Source organism: Podarcis tiliguerta (assembly GCF_965153285.1).
Source record: "Podarcis tiliguerta genome assembly, chromosome: Z".
NCBI lineage: Eukaryota > Metazoa > Chordata > Lepidosauria > Squamata > Lacertidae > Podarcis > Podarcis tiliguerta.
In genome coordinates, this window is record NC_139553.1 from 21116099 (window position 1) to 21135278 (window position 19180).

General features: G+C 43.3%; 1 protein-coding gene across 11 annotated transcripts in view; it reads left to right on the top strand.

The window, feature by feature from the left end:
- The window catches only part of AMOT (angiomotin), a 73866-nt gene extending 61271 nt beyond the window's left edge, over positions 1–12595 (top strand). For 7 of the 11 annotated variants that reach the window (XM_083423522.1, XM_083423521.1, XM_083423524.1 and 4 more), the window contains 6 exons: positions 3279–3428; positions 5163–5353; positions 5995–6117; positions 7688–7920; positions 8568–8804; positions 9607–12595. In XM_083423522.1, the coding sequence (XP_083279648.1) occupies positions 3279–3428; positions 5163–5353; positions 5995–6117; positions 7688–7920; positions 8568–8804; positions 9607–9707 (1035 nt within the window). In that variant the 3' untranslated portion in view covers positions 9708–12595. The remainder of the gene's footprint in view (positions 1–3278; positions 3429–5162; positions 5354–5994; positions 6118–7687; positions 7921–8567; positions 8805–9606) is intronic. The other 4 variants (XR_014507199.1, XR_014507200.1, XR_014507201.1 and 1 more) reach the window with 1 other exon arrangement.
- The last annotated feature ends 6585 nt before the right edge of the window (positions 12596–19180 follow it).

The following is a 19180-nucleotide window of genomic DNA, read 5'->3' on the forward strand; positions in this document are numbered from 1 at the left end:
GGTGATCAAATCCAAGCTGCTAATAGTATTTGTTTCAAAGTATACTTTTCAAATTCTGGTTTTCTCCGTTAGTCTGCAGTTGTTGTAGCCAAACTTTTCCCTTTGTTATATGGGAAGATATGAATTCCCTTTCTTTCATCAAATTCCTTAAAATAAAAAATATTTTTATTAAAGTTTTTCACAATACAATAAGATAGCTACTACTATAACTACAAGCAGAACAAGTAGAATATAGATTCCTCCCCAAAGGCAATTATCAGCCCCTCCCCCAACATATCAGTCTCTCTCATCTCTCACCTGGGATCCTTCCTTTCTCCTCCCAGCCCCTCACCCTGGGAGGAGGGGCAACACTTCCCTGTCTCCCACCCAGGGTCCTCCATGAACCATCCACCACCCACAGGAATACTTAATTCCCTGGACCTTAACAAAGGTCCCAAGCATAGGATTCCAAAGAAAAAATAGAAACAGAGAGAGAGAGAGAGAGAGAGAGAGAGAGAGAGAGAAGATTAAAGATAGATAAAACGGGCTTCCAATTTTCCATTTGCCAATTACATTTAAAAGAAATAATCTGTCAGTCCATGATAACATCCATCTTCTCCACTTTCTGCTAAACAGTATTTCTTTTAAGTCAAAGCATCTCAGAATCATTCTTTTCTTTTCCCCCACCAAAGTCCAAGTCGGGTTCCCAGATTATTATTATTGGTAAATATCAACCAAGTTTTTACTTTAATATTAACTTTACCTCCATTAATTCCATCACCAGTTTCCCCTTTGTTCTTAGAGACAGGAAGTGGCTGTTACATGTTTTCTGATTGTAAATTTTAATCAGCAGAGAAATCTCTGTAATTTGCATTTTTCTTGTCCCAGAAGTATTTAAGGAAGAGAGGATGCGGGTTTTCTTATCCACAGAGGGTTGTTACGTGGCGTTTGGGCACAATGTCAGCTCCTCAGCTTGCTGTCTCATTCTGTCACCCATCCAAGCCCCCAGGTGCAGGAAGCAGAGAACAGCCTTGATCAAAGCATTTGAGGTTTCTCCTGTTTGATTGCTCTTATCTCCCAAAATGATTTAATAGTCAGACCATCTGTCTTACTATCATCAATCACCACATAGTTATCTTCTGTCAGCGGAACTGATAGAGAAGGTCAGTCCACTATTCCTTCTCTCGGAAGCACGGGATGGGGGGGATATCACCAGATCAAATCCCAGTTTCCGTGGAGGCTTTGGGGGGGTGTTTTTGGTGGTGTGTGTGTGATTATTTTATTCCCTGCCTCAAGTGCAATATGGTTGATGTGCTCACCCAAGAATATTCCTTTTACTCATCTTTCCCCCCATTTATTGCATTTATATCCCAACTTTCCCTCCAAGGAGCTCAAGGTGGCATACACGGCTCTCCCCCCCCCCCCATCCCTATTTAATCTGCACAACAACCCTGTGAGGTAGGTTAGGCTGAAAGGCAGTGATTTGCCCCAAGGTCACCCAGTGAGCTTCATAGCTAATTGTGGGGAACTGAACCCTGGATTCCCAGGTCTTAGTGCAACACTCTATGACTAGAACACCATAGATATAACATGTCTGTCTATAGTGTGTTTGTGTTTCAAGGGCCCATGCATATGCAGTGCCACAGAAATTGCTGGGTTGTTTTTATACTGTTTTTAAAAAAACAAAAACACTCCATTTTGGTCTGTGAGTAATTTTCCAGAGGTGCTCTTTGAGGGTTATAACTTATTTTAAAATAAGCAAACAGAAAGTGGGAAAGAACTGACCGGATGGGTTTGGCTTGAGTTGCTGTTGAGGCACGGTGGCGCTTCGTGACGTCTGGTTCTCAAAGGTTCTGTGCAACAACTCAGCAATGCTCAAAACCCATTCAGAATACAGGTTTATTCACTAATCAAAAGATAAGCCAGTACATACGCACAAGAGAAGGAACATACAAGAGAAATAACTCAAGATGTAGCATTATTATTGAAGGGGGAAAAGAAACCGGAAACTTTCTATGCCAGTTGGTGGCTATTCATTACGTATGTATCCAGAATGTGTTGGCTGCATCAGTACAGATCTGACTTCCTGGTTGCTTTCCCTTTGTTAAAGGTATGTTCGTGCGTGTCCTTTCTCCTTCAGGTTTCAGAGACAATGATGATTTGATGCAGAAGATCCCTGTTGTAGAAATGGCAAAAATAGATGCTAAACAAACATGAGTGATGCTCATGCAATAGAATATGAAGGAGGCAGTGGGAGACTTTTGCATTTTTTCTTTGTATGGATATAATTGTGTCAATTTAATGTATATTAATGCAAAATCTATAAAAAGATTTGGAAAGAGGAGAGAGAAGTAATGCTAGACCAAAGCACTTGGCTGATGAAATACTTTTCAGCCATAGCAGGCATCTCCTTGAAGCAAAATTATTTGTGCTCTTGGAGTGAGAGCGCTCACTGTTTGGAGAGGCCTGTGACGTTTAGCTGGCTCGAATCAATTACTTTAGTTGGTTTAAGAAGGGTTCGATCAATTAAAAGTGTGCCTGCAATGAACATCAGTTTACAAAAAAGATAAAACAATTAAATTAGCAATACAAAAAATCAACACCATAATTTAGAATTTTCAGAAAGTTAAAATAGCAATAGACTAAGAACAGATTAAAACTTGTCAAGTTTCTAAGCAGTTGGGTAGGCCTATCTGAATAATAATGTTTAGCAGGTGCCAAAAATCACTGTGAAGGCGCCTGCCTGATGTCAATAGGCAGGGAGTTGCAAGGTGTAGGTGCTGCCATACTAAATTGTTTGAATTGTTGTCATCTGTTCTGGGACATCTTGGTTGTGGTGGTGGTGATCATCATTATTAATGATGTTTTAGACTGCAATTCTCATCAGCCCCAGATAGGATAGCTGTGCTCCCATCACCAACCCCACCAACATAGGACTGTCCTGGCTGGGGATGATGGGAACTGTAGTCCAAACCGCCTTGCAAACTCCCCAGCTGGTCAGTGGGTGTGAGAACAGAGTCCTGGGCCTTTGACCTGACCCAGCTGCCTCTTCTTATGTTCTTATAATGTCCTGCTTGCAGTGCCTTACCACTGAGCTACAGTCCTTCCCCTGATTTGGGGGGACAGCAAAAGGGTGGTTGTTGCCCTCCCCCTCCTGTGCTTTTGGGATGACTAGGGGGAGGGGGAATCTGGGTTGCTGCTCTTGACGAAGGCTTGCTGGAGCTAGCAGGTGTTGTGATGCTTCTGGTTACTGAAGGAGCTTCACCACCTACACTCCCCCCACCCTTTTTTCCTTTTAGTTGAAGAAAAAGCAGGTTTATGTTGAGAAGGTGGAGAAAATGCAGCAAGCCTTGGTTCAGCTGCAGGCAGCCTGCGAGAAGCGCGAACAGCTGGAACACCGACTGCGGACACGGCTGGAGAGGGAACTTGAATCTCTCCGGATGCAGCAGGTAAGAGGATCTTAAGCAGAACTCTACCTTCCAACTGAGTATGTTTCCGAGCACAATTGAAAGTGTTGGTGCTGACCTTTAAAGCCCTAAATGGCCTCGGCCCAGTAAACCTAAAGGAGTGTCTCCACCTCATCATCCAGGGCCTTCTGGCAGTTGCCTCGCTGCGAGAAGCCAAGTTACAGGGAACCAGGCAGAGGGCCTTCTCAGTAGTGCCACCCGCCCTGTGGAATGCCCCCCACATCAGACGTCAAGGAAAAAAACAATTTTCTGACTTTAGAGCACATCTGAAGGCAGCCCTGTTTAGGGAAGTTTTTAATGTTTGATCTTTTATCATGTTTTTAATATTCTGTTGGGAGCCACCTAGAGTGACTGAGGCAACCCAGCCAAATGGGCAGGGTATAAATAATAGGAGGAGGAGGAGCTGGGCTTCTGGTTTTTAAAAACCCCTAGTGAAACTTATTTAACTGACTGCTTTTTTGAAAGGAGGTAAACACACACAGGAACCTAACCCTAACACCACGTCAGCTGCTTCGTCCCTCTAGCTCAGTATTGTTTACACTGACTGGCAGCAGCTCTCCAGCATTTCAGGCAGGGAATCTTTCCCAGCCCTACCTGGAAATGGGATTGAACCCAGGACCTTCTGCATGTGGAGCAGACACTGTGCCACTGGCCCTAGTTAGCGACTTAAGAGTGAGCGTTTGCTTTCTGTTAGGAGACGCATCACAGGCGCCTTTCCTTCTGCTGCTTCCTGCACTGTTCATGAAGTGCCTCTGTTATGTAATGAATTTAGTGTGTGTCAAAGCAGAGCTTCCAGCTGAACAGTTGTCAGGTTGTCCCACTGTGTGGTTTTCAGCCCATGGTGAGATGTGTGCATTTTTCTTACTAGGGGATAAAAACTGTTCTGTCCAAGTGAGCCACAGAACGGCTTGGTCCCACAACTGATAATTAGCACACTTCAAACTTGCCAAGCAATCCAACATTTGGCTGACTTAGGTGAATCAGACTTTATTCTCCAGGAAGCCACAGAGTTAGCAAGTGTAATAATAATGTGATCAGTGGGACAGTCGTTCAGTGTCCCCAGTGTAGGCACACCTACAATTTTATAGAACCTTTACTTTCAATAATGATGGAGCTTGCAGGTGGAGAACATTTTTATTTTTGCATTTCTTCGATACTTATAAATGGAATATTTGTATGAATCAATGCCTTGTTATCCCTTCTGGGGCTGCGCTGTACAGGCTTCAACGTCCTATGGTTTATCTTTATCTTTATTTATGTCCCACCTTTTCCCCAGACTGGAAAAGCCAACTTACACAAATTAAAACAACTCTGATAAAATACAGAAGGCTAAAAACATGAAAGATGATAGTTTAAAAATAATTAAACTGTAATACAATTAAAGCAATATAAAAACAGGTCTATTGGTAAAAACAGCACAGTCAGTCCCAAGAGACTGTCAGAATAAAACAGTTTTCACCTGCCAGTGGAAAGACAACAAGGAGGGAGCCAGTTTGCCTTCTCTAGGGAGGGAGTTCCAGAGTCTGGGAGTAGCCACCAATAAGGCCTTCTAGGTTTACATTTTCAATTCATTGTATTCTTTCCCTTTGTATTATGTTTGCACTTTTCAACGAATATTTATCCCGAAACAAAAATAATAATAATGTGTTCAGTGGGAATTTCTGATACGGCAGCAGCCTTCATTCTAAGCAGCTTATTGGCTCGTTTTATCATCAGCGCCAGGGGACGTCTCAGCCGGCCAGTGTCTCTGAATACAACGCCACAGCACTTATGGAGCTCCTGCGGGAAAAGGAGGAACGGATTCTTGCCCTGGAAGCAGATATGACGAAGTGGGAACAGAAGTACCTGGAAGAAAGCGTCATGAGGCAGTTTGCATTGGATGCTGCAGCTACAGTTGCTGCCCAGAGGTAGGAAGCGGAGTTGATAGTACAGAAACCGGGGGAGAGGAAATAATATCTATAGAGCCCACGTCCCCACAGTGTTTTTATTTATTCATTTCATTTCATTCATGGAGTATGGCTCCGTAGACTGATGTGCAAGTAAGGCGTGTCTGTTTCAAGGGCCGAAGCATATTCTGATGGAAGCCACTGAGGTCACCTGAGCCTCAGACGACAGCAAAAAGGATGCAGAAGCTGTGTACCCACTCCTTTAGAAGAGAGTGTTGTTTGCTTTTAAAAATGTTTTAAATGTTTTTTTGCCCCTTTTGTTCTTATTTACTTCAATTCGCTGTTATACTCTTAGTAAAACATATTTAAAAAGAAAAAGAAAAAAAGAGTGGGCAACCTCCAGGATCTCATTATTATGAACCTGGCTTGTAATAAAAGTTTGTGTGCTTCTTCATACAACCACAAGGGCTAGTATTTCTAAATTTCTCAATAAAACTCAATCCGGCAGCCACCCAAACCTTGCATTGTGTGGCAACATGGGATTCTTCTGATACAGGAGTTTGGCTAGCATTTGGATGAGGTTCAGCTCCACTGCAATGGGTTCTGTTGGGTAGGGATCCTGCTAACACGCTGCCCAGCTACTAGTCCTGCTTGTTTTTCAGGGACACCACCGTCATCAGCCACTCGCCCAATGCCAGTTATGACACCTCTCTTGAAGCCCGCATCCAGAAGGAAGAGGAGGAAATCCTGATGGCTAACAGGAGATGCCTAGACATGGAGGGAAGGTAAACTGCAGCTCGATCATTTTTCTTGTGCTGTTCTTCCGTATCAGTTTTTAAATACATAATTAATTAGGATAGGAAACGTTTCTTCTCTACACACACCCACACCCTTTTTCCTGGAGTCAAAACTGATATGCTGCACAATCCATAGGATTGCAGAAAACCCTTTTTGTGGGAATGATACTTAACACAAGCAGGCTCAGTAGTACAACACCAGAGGAAGAGATTCTGGCTAGCCAGGTGGCTCCTCCACTCCCAGGATTGGATAACTTGGTCCATGGAAGAGGAGCATAACTTCTTTGACATGTGTGCACATACCCAACTCCCCTCCCTCCCATAAAGTTTCTATACTAAATTGTAAAAACAAACAAATCTCAAACCAGTTTACAAAAAGAACAAAAAAACAATAAGATTGTCAGTTAAAAACAGGTGTTCAAACCATTTAAAAACACAATTAAAATAAATGATAAGCCAGTGTAAATCACATTTCAGCATTCTGCATATCTGGATAGGCTTGCCTAAACAAAAATCTTTTAGCAGGTGCTAAAAAAAATACAAAAATGCACCCGCCTGATGTCAAGAGGCAGGGAGTTCCAAAGTGTGAGTTTTTACAAATGTGGAACAAATGCAATGTTGCAACTATAACAATGCAAAAGCTAGATATTTCTTGGTTCCTCCTTCCATGTAAACATCTTTTGTGTCCAGCATCAAATTGAATTGCTTTGAACCACGTCTGAACACTGCCCAGCAAGTCTCCTCTTGGAATGTGATTTTTTTAGTATTAAAAAATGCTTCATTTTCAAGAACCTTTATCTTTTCTCTGGCTCTTCTTTCTCTTGCCCCTGATTAGAAACCCCATTGAGCTTCAGACATGTCTTGCCAATTATATTTATACCAGCGTTAATTAAATTCAGCCACCTTCACATTATGTATAAATTTGTAACACGTGAAATTTAAGCGTTAGTTGATGAATGCTTATATTAATTTAAAATGATAATCTGTTCCTATTTGTTCTCTCATCTATTTATTTATCTCTTATCTTTTTGGCTTATTAATAATCAGTTCTTTAACATACAATTGTTGTTTTAATATTCCTTTTTCCTAGGAATTAAGTGGTTGGTTGTTGTTGTTTTACGATTTTCATACACATATTAATAAACTGATATTTATAGTTATTTATCTCTGTGGATTAATAAAGGACATTGAGAGTAGTTAACATACCATTTCAGGATCAAGAAAGTTTATGTTATTTGGAAGGGGAATTGAATTTCTGTTTCCACATTGGTTAGATTTTTCTTGTTTGTAGTGATAAAATTGTCTTGCCAACCTGGTGCCCTCTTGATGGTTTCTTGGACCTCAAGTCCCATCAACACCAGGACAAATTATCTGGGGTCTACTTGAGTGTAGCAGGACATCCCTCAGCTCATTTGCGAGAGCCCATGGGCTGTCAAGCATGCTATTGACAGACCTATGAACTCTGCCCAGTTTTCTTAATATTATGGAAGAGGGATGCAGTCAGAAAAAGCCTCAAGATCACTGATATATTGATGACTGTCCTTTTGCCCTGTCCTAGGATCAAAACACTCCATGCTCAAATCATTGAGAAGGATGCCATGATTAAAGTGCTCCAGCAGCGTTCCAGGAAAGAGGCCAGCAAGACTGACCAGCTGTCTTCCATGAGGCCAGCGAAATCCCTGATGTCCATCTCCAACACTGGTTCAGGCTTGCTCTCCCATTCTTCAACACTGAGCAGCACACCCATTCTGGAAGATAAGAGAGAGGACAAGAGCTGGAAGGGCAGCTTAGGTGATTTACACGTGTGTGTGTGTGTGTGTGTGTGTGTGTGTGTGGTGTGTTTTCACAAATCATACATGGGCTCTGAGCAGTCCAGTTGACCAGAGATCAAATCCTGCCTTGCAGGACCGGCCCTATCCTTAGGTAGAATTTAATTTTGACATTGGGGGCATGTATTTTTAGAACTTGTCCCCATGGAAGTGACGGAGAGTCAGTTCAAACTCCCATCTTGATTTATCGTTGTATTTGAACAATCACTGGAATTTTCTCTCTCTGGTGCCAATATGTTGACACCAGGCTCAAATACCTGCAGCAAGGGGTGGGGTGGACACATCTTCCTGCTTTGGGCAGTGAGGAACACGACAGCCATCAGTGAAACACATACACAGCAGCACAAACACATCTTTTCCCACTCTGTACTTCTGGCTGTGCCATTATAATCACTTGCCTAAGGTTGTACTGTTGGAAGTGTGTGTTTGTGTTGTGACCCTCTGGAATGCATACTTTAGTAAGGCTCTTGGCTCTTTTTTATTATTAAAAAACTCTACATTGTCTTAACAGACTGGGTGCTGTGGGATGCTTCCAGGGAGCAGAATATAAGACGAAGCTGGCAAAATGCATCTGGTGTGCAACTGCCTTGTCCTTTTTCTCCCCTTCAGGTGTTCTGCTGGGAACAGAATGCCGCTCCGAATCCATTCCTTCCACTCCTTCGCCCATCCTCCCCTCCCCTCCGCTGCTGTTTGCGCACTCCAAGACCGGCAGCCGAGACTGTAGCACTCAGACGGACCGGGGAAGTGAGCAAAGCAAGGTCTCCGCCTCCTCTTCCTCCTCTGCCTTGCCTCCTGTGCAGGGGAGGCTCCCTGCTATGAATCTGACCTACACTTCGGACAAAGCAGGTAATGAGGACTTTCCCCTTGGCTGAGCCAGGACTTAAGAATAATGAACAACAATAATTTAAAAGCTTTCAATGAGTTAAAGTGACATTCTGCCCAGGGGCCATACTGGCTGGGGATGATGGGAATTGCCGTCTAAAATATTTGGCGGGCACCAGGTTGGGAAACAGCTGATCTCACTAGTTAAATCACTTAAAGATTGCAGCCCTAGTTGGAAGGCATTTTGCTAGATGGAAACAAGAGCTGGAAAAGTATATTTTTGCTCTATAAGATGCACCTTTTCCCTCCTAAAAAGTAAGGGGAAATGTGTGTGCGTCTTATGGAGCGAATGCAGGCTGCACAGCTATCCCAGAAGCCAGAACAGCAAGAGGGAGCGCTGCGCAGCACTCCCTCTTGCTGTTCTAGCTTCTGGCTTAGCCCCTCAGTCCCTTCCCCCACCTCCCAGAAAAGCCCCCAACAGCCGCACTCCCTTTAAAGAGCTGAGTGGGGCATGTGTGCGGTTCTTGGGTGTTTTTCCCCGAGGAGGGAGAAAGGCAGCCCACAAGCCTACAAGCGCCACACACATGCTCCACGCGGCTCATGAAAGGGAGTGCTGAGCAGAGCCTGGGGTGCATACAGGCTCTGCTCAGCGCTCCCTTTAAAGATTTTTTTTCCCCTGCACCCCCCCTCTAAAAACTAGGTGCGTCTTATGGTCAGGTGCGTCTTATGGTGCAAAAAATACAGTAGTTGTCAATTGGCTACCACCCCTATAAACTTACACACACACTGCCACCTTTTAAACTTATTTCCTTCTCTTGCTTTATAGATACACCAGTTTTCCATTCCAACACTCTAGAAAGGAAGAACCCAGCTCAGAATTTGGGGCAGGACCTCAACGATGCAGAAATGGTGGAGTATCTCATCTGAAGAAATCAAAAGCTGAAGCAGACTAGCAAGAAGCGTCTCCATACCCCTCCCCCTGTGAAACTTTTTTTTTTTAAGCAGATCATAGTAAAGGAAGCCAGAGCTTTCTGCTGTTTTGTATATATATATATTTTCTCAAAGGTATGGGCAGGTTAACTTATATTTTGTTCCAAAATTATTAAAGTAGTTCTGGGTTGTTTTTTTAAGAAGGTTCTTTCCCATACCTTCTTTCTGTTTCTTTAAAAATACTGGATCTGATAGCATCTGGATGAAAATTAAACCAAGCTCCTAAATGCACTAAATTTTTGAAATGTCAGTATTTTTTTTTGTTTTGTTATTAAAGAACAACAACCCTGTGTTGTAAGGAAAGTAAGGACCTTATTTAGACGTTGACGTCCATAATGCCTTTTTACAAAGCCTGTTACTTCCCAGGTTTCTCTTTTTGCCAGATGATTACATGGTGCTGTCACTTTTGAGTGTCGTTTAAGTGTCCCAAATATTCAGGGGTCCCTGAGAACCATTGTACGTATGGGACTCCAAAGGGTGGGACAACATTTTTTCACGTTCCTTGCCCTCCTTATGAGAGTGTCCGTTTTCACAGAACATTCCAGGACTAGAAAAAAAATAAGTTGTTTTCCACAATGTGCCTGCACTCGTTATTTTGTTTTTTAAAAAAATACATCTTATTGTTCATATCATTCTGTCCTTTTGTTAGATGCCCCAAGATGTAAGGGGAGTTTTCTGTTTATTTCATATATGTCAAAGGGCTTCCTACCCTTGCAGCAGGATGAGGAATAATGCATCCCATTCAGGATTTCAGTGAACAAGCTGTGAGCCTTTTCTCCATGTTGTTCTGCTGTTCTGTTCCGTTTAAACTGCAGCCATTCAGCTGGCTTGACTGGAGTTACTGCTAAACTAAGCAAGTGGCAGGGTGTGTCACCAGACAGAAACTTGATTTTCTGTGTGGCCATGCTGGGGAATTTTCCCTAAACCATATTTTTGCCTCTTCCACATGCCTTCTTTGACTATAATCGATTCATTCCAGAAGTTAGCAGCTTTTTCTCTTAAAATAATTGTATATTTTGATGTAAGAATGTAGTGCCTTACTCAAGATAATAGTTACACTGGGGTCCTTTTCTAAATAAAGCAAAGCAACCCTGCAGGTTGAAAACCTTGCATTTTCCTGAAAAAACTCATTAATCTTCTGCACGAATTTAGAAATTATAATAGATTCATACCTAAGGTTTCAGGTTTTCATACCCATACATATAGACACACACCTGTAACTTGCATTATTTTGTTTCTTGGGAGCTGACATAAATACTGCAGCACTAGGTAGCAAACTTTGCAGGGATCGATTTCAAACATGCATTTAAAAGTTCGAAAAATGAATGTGTTTCTGTCGTATATGTTTTTAACAACTGCCAGCACAGATCCCAAAGTTACGTATATTAGAGAAATGAGCAAAAGTGGAGGAGTAACTAGATTATGTTATTCAGAGGCAACAGAAGGAACCCTTGAACAAAATGTAAACTGTGAGTTAAGTTGTGCCCAAAGGGAAGTGCCTTCTCAGCGTGAGTCTAGTCTCCTTTACCCAGGTGCCTCCCATCCTGTGGTAAGTGAGAGAGCATGCTGCATGCAACCTCTCCTTAGCATCTTCAGAAGATAAAGATCTAAAATGGCATAAAGAAAAGTGAAGAATCCATTGTGTCCTATGGTGCCTTTTCAACTTCAGGATAATTTCCCTTTAACAGGGACAAAGCAAGTGATCTTATACCATATAATTATTTGAGAGTGTACTCACCCCAGGCCAGCAGAAGGAGTTCTGGAGGGCTGCAGGTTCGTCCCTAAAATGTTGTGCCAAGGTGGGTAGGAGAAGGAGATTTCTCTATGCACATTTGGGGACACCCTGAATCTGCTGATTTTTATTTTTTTTTATTATTTTTTTTTGCAACTCTGCTGCTGCTGCAAATTAGTCTCATAGCAGCTGGGAGTTTTGTGCAAGCAAGTGAAGTTTTCCACTAGTCACCCACTCTTTTCATTATGCTAATTATGGGACTTTGGGAATCTGCCTGGTAATTAGGAAAATTTGTTTTCCTTGCATGTAACTTCTGGCCAGCTGTGGAATTAAGTTGGAAGTTGACACTACTTAGAAGAAGTTATGCTGCGCAATGCTCCTTCTTCTGCTTCTCTTTTCCTCTGTAAAATTTATTGGTACTGGACATGAGGCAAGACAATATAAAACCGATAACCTTTGTGCTTGAACCAAACGTTAGACTAAGAGTTTTAACACAAACTCGGGTAATAGAAGCTATGCTGTAGATGAGTCTTCCCCAGCTGGGAACACCACAACTCCCATCTTCCCCAGGCTGCATGGCCAGTGGGGAGGGGGGACAGTAGTAGTTCTAAACATCTTGAAGGCACCAGCAGGGAAGACTATGTGTAGATTGTATAGAGGAAGGCTTTGTAGTTTTTCTTTCGTGTTGCAGGGGGGTTGGACTAGATGACCCTTAGGGTCACGTCCAATTCTACGATTCTGAAAGCAAATCAACAGGTGTTGCATTCCCCCCAACCCTGTCGCAACACTCCAGGGGTCTTTCCTGCAACTTCTTCCCACTGGGAACAGACCCATTAGACCAGATGATTCAGGAACTGGTTGTAGGGGTGATGCCAACATCTTGTGTCTCCAGTCTGTTGGAAGGAGGGAATTTGCAGAGCTCTGAACATGTTGAATGTCCTCGCTTGGTGCCTCTCTCTCTCTATATATATATTTCTTCTCCTGCACCAGTATAGGAATGTGTGTATTATTATTTTTTATGTCTAGACTGTAAACCTCATGACAAAGTGTACCTGTACTGTATTTATGGAGAAAATAAAATTGTTTCTGCAAATATGTTTGCTTCAGACTGTTTTTATCGATTCTACTTTTTCAGTATCCACATCAGTGTTTAGATGGTGGAAACACAGTGGTACCTCTGGTTACATACTTAATTCGTTCCGGAGGTCCGTTCTTAACCTGAAACTGTTCTTAACCTGAAGCACCACTTTAGCTAATGGGGCCTCCCGCTGCTGCCGCCACACGATTTCTGTTCTCATCCTAAAGCAAAGTTCTTAACCTGAGGTATTATTTCTGGGTTAGTGGAGTCTGTAACCTGAAGAGTATGTAACCCGAGGTACCACTGCATTTGCAACAGGGGTGGCTAACTTGAGGCTCTCAGGATTTGAACAGAGGACTGCAAGGGCCTAGTCCAGTGTTTCCCAAACTTTTTGGACTACAACTCCCATCATCCCTAACTAGCAGGGTCAGGGGTCAGGGATGATGGGAATTGTAGTCCAAAAACCAGCTGAAGACCCAGGTTTAGGAAACACTGGCCTAGTCCAGCGTTCTAACCCAGGGGTAGGCCATGTGGTGGCCTGCAGATGTTTTGACTACACCTAACATATAGAGGGGCCATTACTGCTCTCACCACTACTACATCACAGTGGTTCTTAACTCCAGTTGTTGCAATCCAGCTCCCAGCAGCCATGCTCATTGGTCTGCCCAACAATATCTGCAAAGGTTAGTCACATACTGAGAAAGGTAATACAACAAACCTCAGAGTGTTCTCAGGAATCAATGCAAAAGGCCCACTCTGTCTCTCCCCCCGCAGCAGGCATTGTTGTTTGTGTTTTTCCTGACAGGGCTGTTGTGCCTTCAGTAGTGCCCTGCCCAAATTGTGTCAGATGACACTTTCGCCTCTCCATGCATTTTAGTGTCAGGAAATCTCGCCTTTTTAATTTCTAGCTATTTGCCTAAAATCAAAGGAGAAAAAACGTTGGCAAGCCTAACCACTGACACACAAAATTTGCAGTGGGGTGACCACCTCTTTCTCTAGAAAAATAGCACTGGTTCTTCCTGTTGATAAAGTTTATTATTTTATCTCTTGCATTGATAAACAGTGGCCAACAGAGCAAGGCTCTTAACTGCTAGAAATTGGGTAGGTCACCTTTTATGTTGCCTGGTTGATTCTTACCCGCTTCGACTTCACTCACACTTGTGGCCTGACTTGGGTAAGTTGGCAACCTGGATTGCCCAGGTTGCTGATCACCCCAGTCCAATAATCTCTCCCCTTTTGCTGGCAGAGCAAGCGGGGCTTAGGCTCTGCCCCACAGCAGGTCAGGATAAACCATTATTTATCTTTCGTTTCATTAAAAAAAAAATTCACACCATTTGATTGTAAGGGGGGGAGAAGCCCTCAAAGCCGTTTACAAAAAAAGATAAAATAATAAACTTTATCAAGAGGAAGAACCAATGCTATTTTTCTAGAGAAAGAGGTGCTGGAACTCACCATGAACACCTCTCTCGTTCTCTTATAATGGCAATGCTGCCCACCTGATTTGAGCTCCAGCTTTGGGGGGGGGGGGGAATAATGAATAACAATGTAAGACTTTCAAAAAGTTAAAATAATAATAGACTAAAAACAGATTAAAGCTTGCACCAACTTTCTAAGCTTGTCTAAAAAATGTTTTTAGCAGACGCCAAAAGCAATGCAGTGAAGGCTCCTGCCTGATGTCAACCGGCAGGGAGTTCCAAAGTGTAGGGGCTGCCACACGAAAGGACTTTAGTTCCTACAAATGTGGAATGGGTGCTATGGTACCTATAGTAGCTGCGGAAGTGGGCCAGAGCAAACTACAATTTTTAGCCATTTAAATTATAAGAACAGAATTTCGCAGACTTACAATTGCACCAACCTCCTGCCAGCTGATGTATGTGTTTGTCATTAAGGTAAAGGTAAAGGGACCCCTGACCATTAGGTCCAGTCATGACCGACTCTGGGGTTGCGGCGCTCATCTCGCTTTATTTTCCCGAGGGAGTCAGCGTACAGCTTCTGGGTCATGTGGCCAGCATGACTAAGCTGCTTCTGGCGAACCAGAGCAGCGCACAGAAATGCCGTTTACCTTCCCGCCAGAGCGGTACCTATTTATCTACTTGCACTTTGACGTGCTTTCGAACTGCTAGGTTGGCAGGAGCAGGGACCAAGCAATGGGAGCTCACCCCATTGCGGGGATTCGAACCGCCGACCTCCTGATCTGCAAGTCAGCAAGTGTTTGTCATTAGAGAATGTCTAAATCAGCTTTTCATTATGTGGTGCCTTCTAGATGATTGGACTACAACTTCCATCAATCACTACAGCTAGGTAGTCAAGGGGGATGGGAATTGTTCAAATCAACGGTGACATGCCAGGATTTCTGGAAGGCTGGTCTCAATAGTAGCTTTGTAGAGGGACGCAGGTAGCACTGTGGTCTAAACCACTGAGCTTCTTGGGCTTGCCGATCAGAAGGTTGGCAGTTTGAATCCCTGCCAGTAGGTACCGCTGCAACGGGAAGGTAAACAGCTTAGTCATGCTGGCCACATGACCCGGAAAAACTGTCTGTGGACAAACGCCAGCTCCCTCGGCCTGTAAAGCGAGATGAGTACCACAACTCCAGAGTCTGACTGGACTTAACTGTCAGGGGTCCTTTACCTTTACTAGAGCACTTTAATTGTGCAAATGGCACAATAGAAAGGCTAACTTCCTTTTCCTCACTGACATGGGCTAAAGAGAGACCACACAGCTCACCTTGCCTCTACATCTCTTTGGCTGCGGGGATGATCACTAGACAAAGCATTTTGCATTGGAACGGGGGCAAAATGAACATGCACACAGCAGAAATAGTTATAATGGAGCAGGCTGGCCCAATGTGTGGTTTACCGAAACAAGCTCTAACCCCCAAGATGACAGTGGACCTTCAACTTTTGCACCGCCCTTTCCCTGCGGGTGGCGCTGTGGGTAAAACCTCAGCACCTAGGACTTACCGATCGCATGGTCGGCGGTTCGAATCCCCGCGGCGGGGTGCACTCCTGTTGCTCGGTCCCAGCGCCTGCCAACCTAGCAATTCGAAAGCACCCCCCGGGTGCAAGTAGATAAATAGGGACCGCTTACCAGCGGGAAGGTAAACGGCGTTCCGTGTGCTGCGCTGGCTCGCCAGATGCAGCTTTGTCACGCTGGCCACGTGACCCGGAAGTGTCTGCGGACAGTGCTGGCTCCCGGCCTCTAGAGTGAGATGTGCGCACAACCCTAGAGTCTGTCAAGACTGGCCCGTACAGGCAGGGGTACCTTTACCTTCCCTGCAAAAACAGGCTGTCAAGATGTAGGGCAGGTGAGTCCCACACAGCTTTGTGGCTCACATATTGCCCTGGGCCAAAGCTCTGAAACAGGATCCCTTTTCCTCTCAAGGATGCAGCTGCCGCTTAGGGAGATGTTTGCTGACTCCTTTTTGGCAGAGATGAGAAACCTAAATCTAAATCTTTCCTGAAACATTCATGGGGCAACCAAAACATCCTGTGCATTAGATTCCAGCTTGCAGCTAGAGGAAAGTCCACCACCACAATACTGATGATAAGAAGAAACATAACTTTGGGGTGGAATAACATTCTGTACACATCTGTCATCGAAATTCTCTGCAATAAAACATGAGCCATGAAAGGATTTTGGCTGTCTAAAAAGGTAAGCTACTTTAAAAGTCAAGGCAATTTCTAGTGCCTTGTCTTATCCATGTAAACCTTTTTAAAAATTGAACTTTGCTATGATGGAAGCTGCTGTATAGTGAATCAGAGGTTCATCTAGCTCAGCATTGTCTACACTGACTGGCAGCTGCTCTTTACCAGAGTCTGAAGTCTTGCCCAACCTCATGGAGATTGAACCGCTAAGCTTTCAGCCACATGCATTTATCTGTGGATGTATGAACATACACACCTAACCTTTCTACAAAAGTACACAAAGGCACCAAACTGACACACAGTACAAAGCAGGATAAAAACACAACTAAAGACAGGGCAAAATGCAACCTAAAAACAAAACTCACAGCAGTGAAGAGCAGCAGGATTTTGTTGTTGTTTTAAAGCAGATCTCACAACACATTTATGGGACATCCTCTTTGGACCCTGGGAAAGTCCTCCTCACAAGCCAGAAGAACTTTCCAGGGTGCTCCCCATTTCCAGGTTCCACTTCCAGGCTCCCAGCACCACTTGTGTGCATGGTCATGCGCAAATAGAGCATGCATAAATGGGGAGTTGCCTGTATATAAAAAGGAGAATTATTGGGTGCCAAGATCCAAGTCTGGGGAAAGTATTTTTTGGTGTGAGAACAACAGAGATTTAAAGTCAAAAAATATGCAGTATAGTAAGGAAATATAGGATGTTAGACCTTTAAAATATCCCCTTGTGAGTTCCAAGGTTCCCCTGTTCCCCTAGCAAAGAAAAGTACCACAGGTTTTGTAAGTTAAAAATGGTTTACTTACAAACTCGCCAAAGGTAAGATTCATGTGCTTTTCCATACAGCATTCAGAAAAAGTTGCAAAGGTAGTGAAACTCGACTTAGTTCTAAAATAGTACCGTTCCTAAATAATCAATATAGGAAATTCAAGAATGGCTTGTGAGAGCCATGAACCTAAGCTGGAACAACCATTTCCATTAATCAAAATCTATTACAGTGGTGCCTCGCAAGACGAAAAGAATCCGTTCCGTGAGTCTCTTCGTCTAGCGGTTTTTTCGTCTTGCGAAGCAACCCCATTAGTGGATTAGTGCTATTAGCGGTTTAGCGGCTATTAGCGGCTATTAAAGGCTTAAGGGATTAGAGGATTAGCTACTAAAAGGCTATTAGCAGCTTAGTGCCTTAGAAAAAGGGGATGGGGAGCGAAAAAAAATCGCAGGAACTCGCAAGACATTTTCGTCTTGCGAAGCAAGCCCATAGCAAATTCGTTTTGCGAAGCACCTCCAAAACGGAAAACCCTTTCGTCTAGCGGGTTTTCCGTCTTGCGAGGCATTCATCTAGCGGGGCACCACTGTAGAACTATCTTGTTTAAGTAATTCAAAACAATTGACGAACATGATCCAGTGATATCAGCTTTTTAAAATATTTCTTTTAAGAGTTGCATCTTACACAGGGATTCAGTTCCAAGAGTTCCATGTATCCACAAGAACACATACTTGAACAATCTATATGGGAGCATCTTTACCCTTCTGTAACCTGCATGCTGAGAGGGCCTTTTTGCATTGGGTCTGCTTGGCTTACCTGGTGCAAAATGAGCTTTTGAGCTCTCTGCATTGCTTAACAGGCAGAGCCCTCTCAGCATGCCAGCCCTGCAATATCTTGCGAGAGCATCTCAGAGTCCACACACTGAGTGGGCCTTGCCTGGTAAGCAACGCAGAGAGCTGAAAAGATAAACCCTGCGCAAAAAGAGCTCAAAAGCTAGGGTTGCCATATGCTAAGGTTACCAGATTTTTTTCAATGAATCCAGGGACACTTTTCAACTCCCTACTAAATAGATGGATTTTGTCAGGGGACTGATCTGGGGACTGTCCCCAGGAAACGGGGACATCTGGTAACCTTACCCTATGTCAATATGTCATATCCGGAATACTGCAGTTGGCTTACTGCCAAAGAAAACAGCTGTCTGTGTATTACAAGAAAACTAAAGTCATGGTGTTTTCAAGAAACTATAGGGCCCATAGATGGTATAATCAGTTGATTGAACAAGTTAAAGTCTTTAAATACTTCGGCCTTATTTTCCAGGCAACAGGGTCATGGGGAGCACTTCAGAAATATGCAAAGCAAAAAGCATCCCAAAGTGCCAAAATTCTGACACACTTTTTCCATACAAAAGGTGGCAATCACATACCATCAGCAGTTGAAGCGCTTAAAACTAAACCCCTAGCAGAGTTATTATATGGGGCTCAGATTTGGACAGACCCTCACCTTGGATCTACAGAATATGCTCAATCTAAATTCCTAAGGCAAAAAAAATTCTGTTCCATCCTGTGTTCCAAATGCTTCATTGTACTTAGAGGGTAACCTACCCTCTGTTTAATTACAGATTTGGCGTAGGACATTTAAGTATTGGCTTCGCCTAAATTTAAACCCCACTGGTCTACTACCCTTAGTATCACAAGCTTGTCATGAGAGTGCTTGGACTAAAGCTGTCAACCAAAAGCTTTACTTTTCTGGTTTATCACCACAACAGTTATTAATACTGGACTTCAGTAAAGCAAATAATTTAATTTGACAGTGCATATATGATACTGAGTGACAGAATAATCTGGCCACAATAAGGAAATTTTGGCCATGGTATGATTATTTTCCAATTAGTCATTATGACACTTTGGCAACCTATTTGCAAAATTTAACAATTCCAAAATACAGGTGCGCTTTTCACTTTCACAAGATTGTATTTGAGGGTCGATTTCAAAAAATTCCACTAGAAAAATGGTTATGTCCCTGTGGAGATGGCAGTATTGAGTCAGTGGCTCATGTGCTTCTGACTTGCACTCTTTATAAAGATTTGAGAAGTGAGGTTATTACCCCTCTATTATTGTTCTTGCCAGGTCGCTCAACCATTGCTACTGTGTTCTTTCTTTTAGCAGATCAAGATGCAGATCAAGATGAGCAGGTGACAGA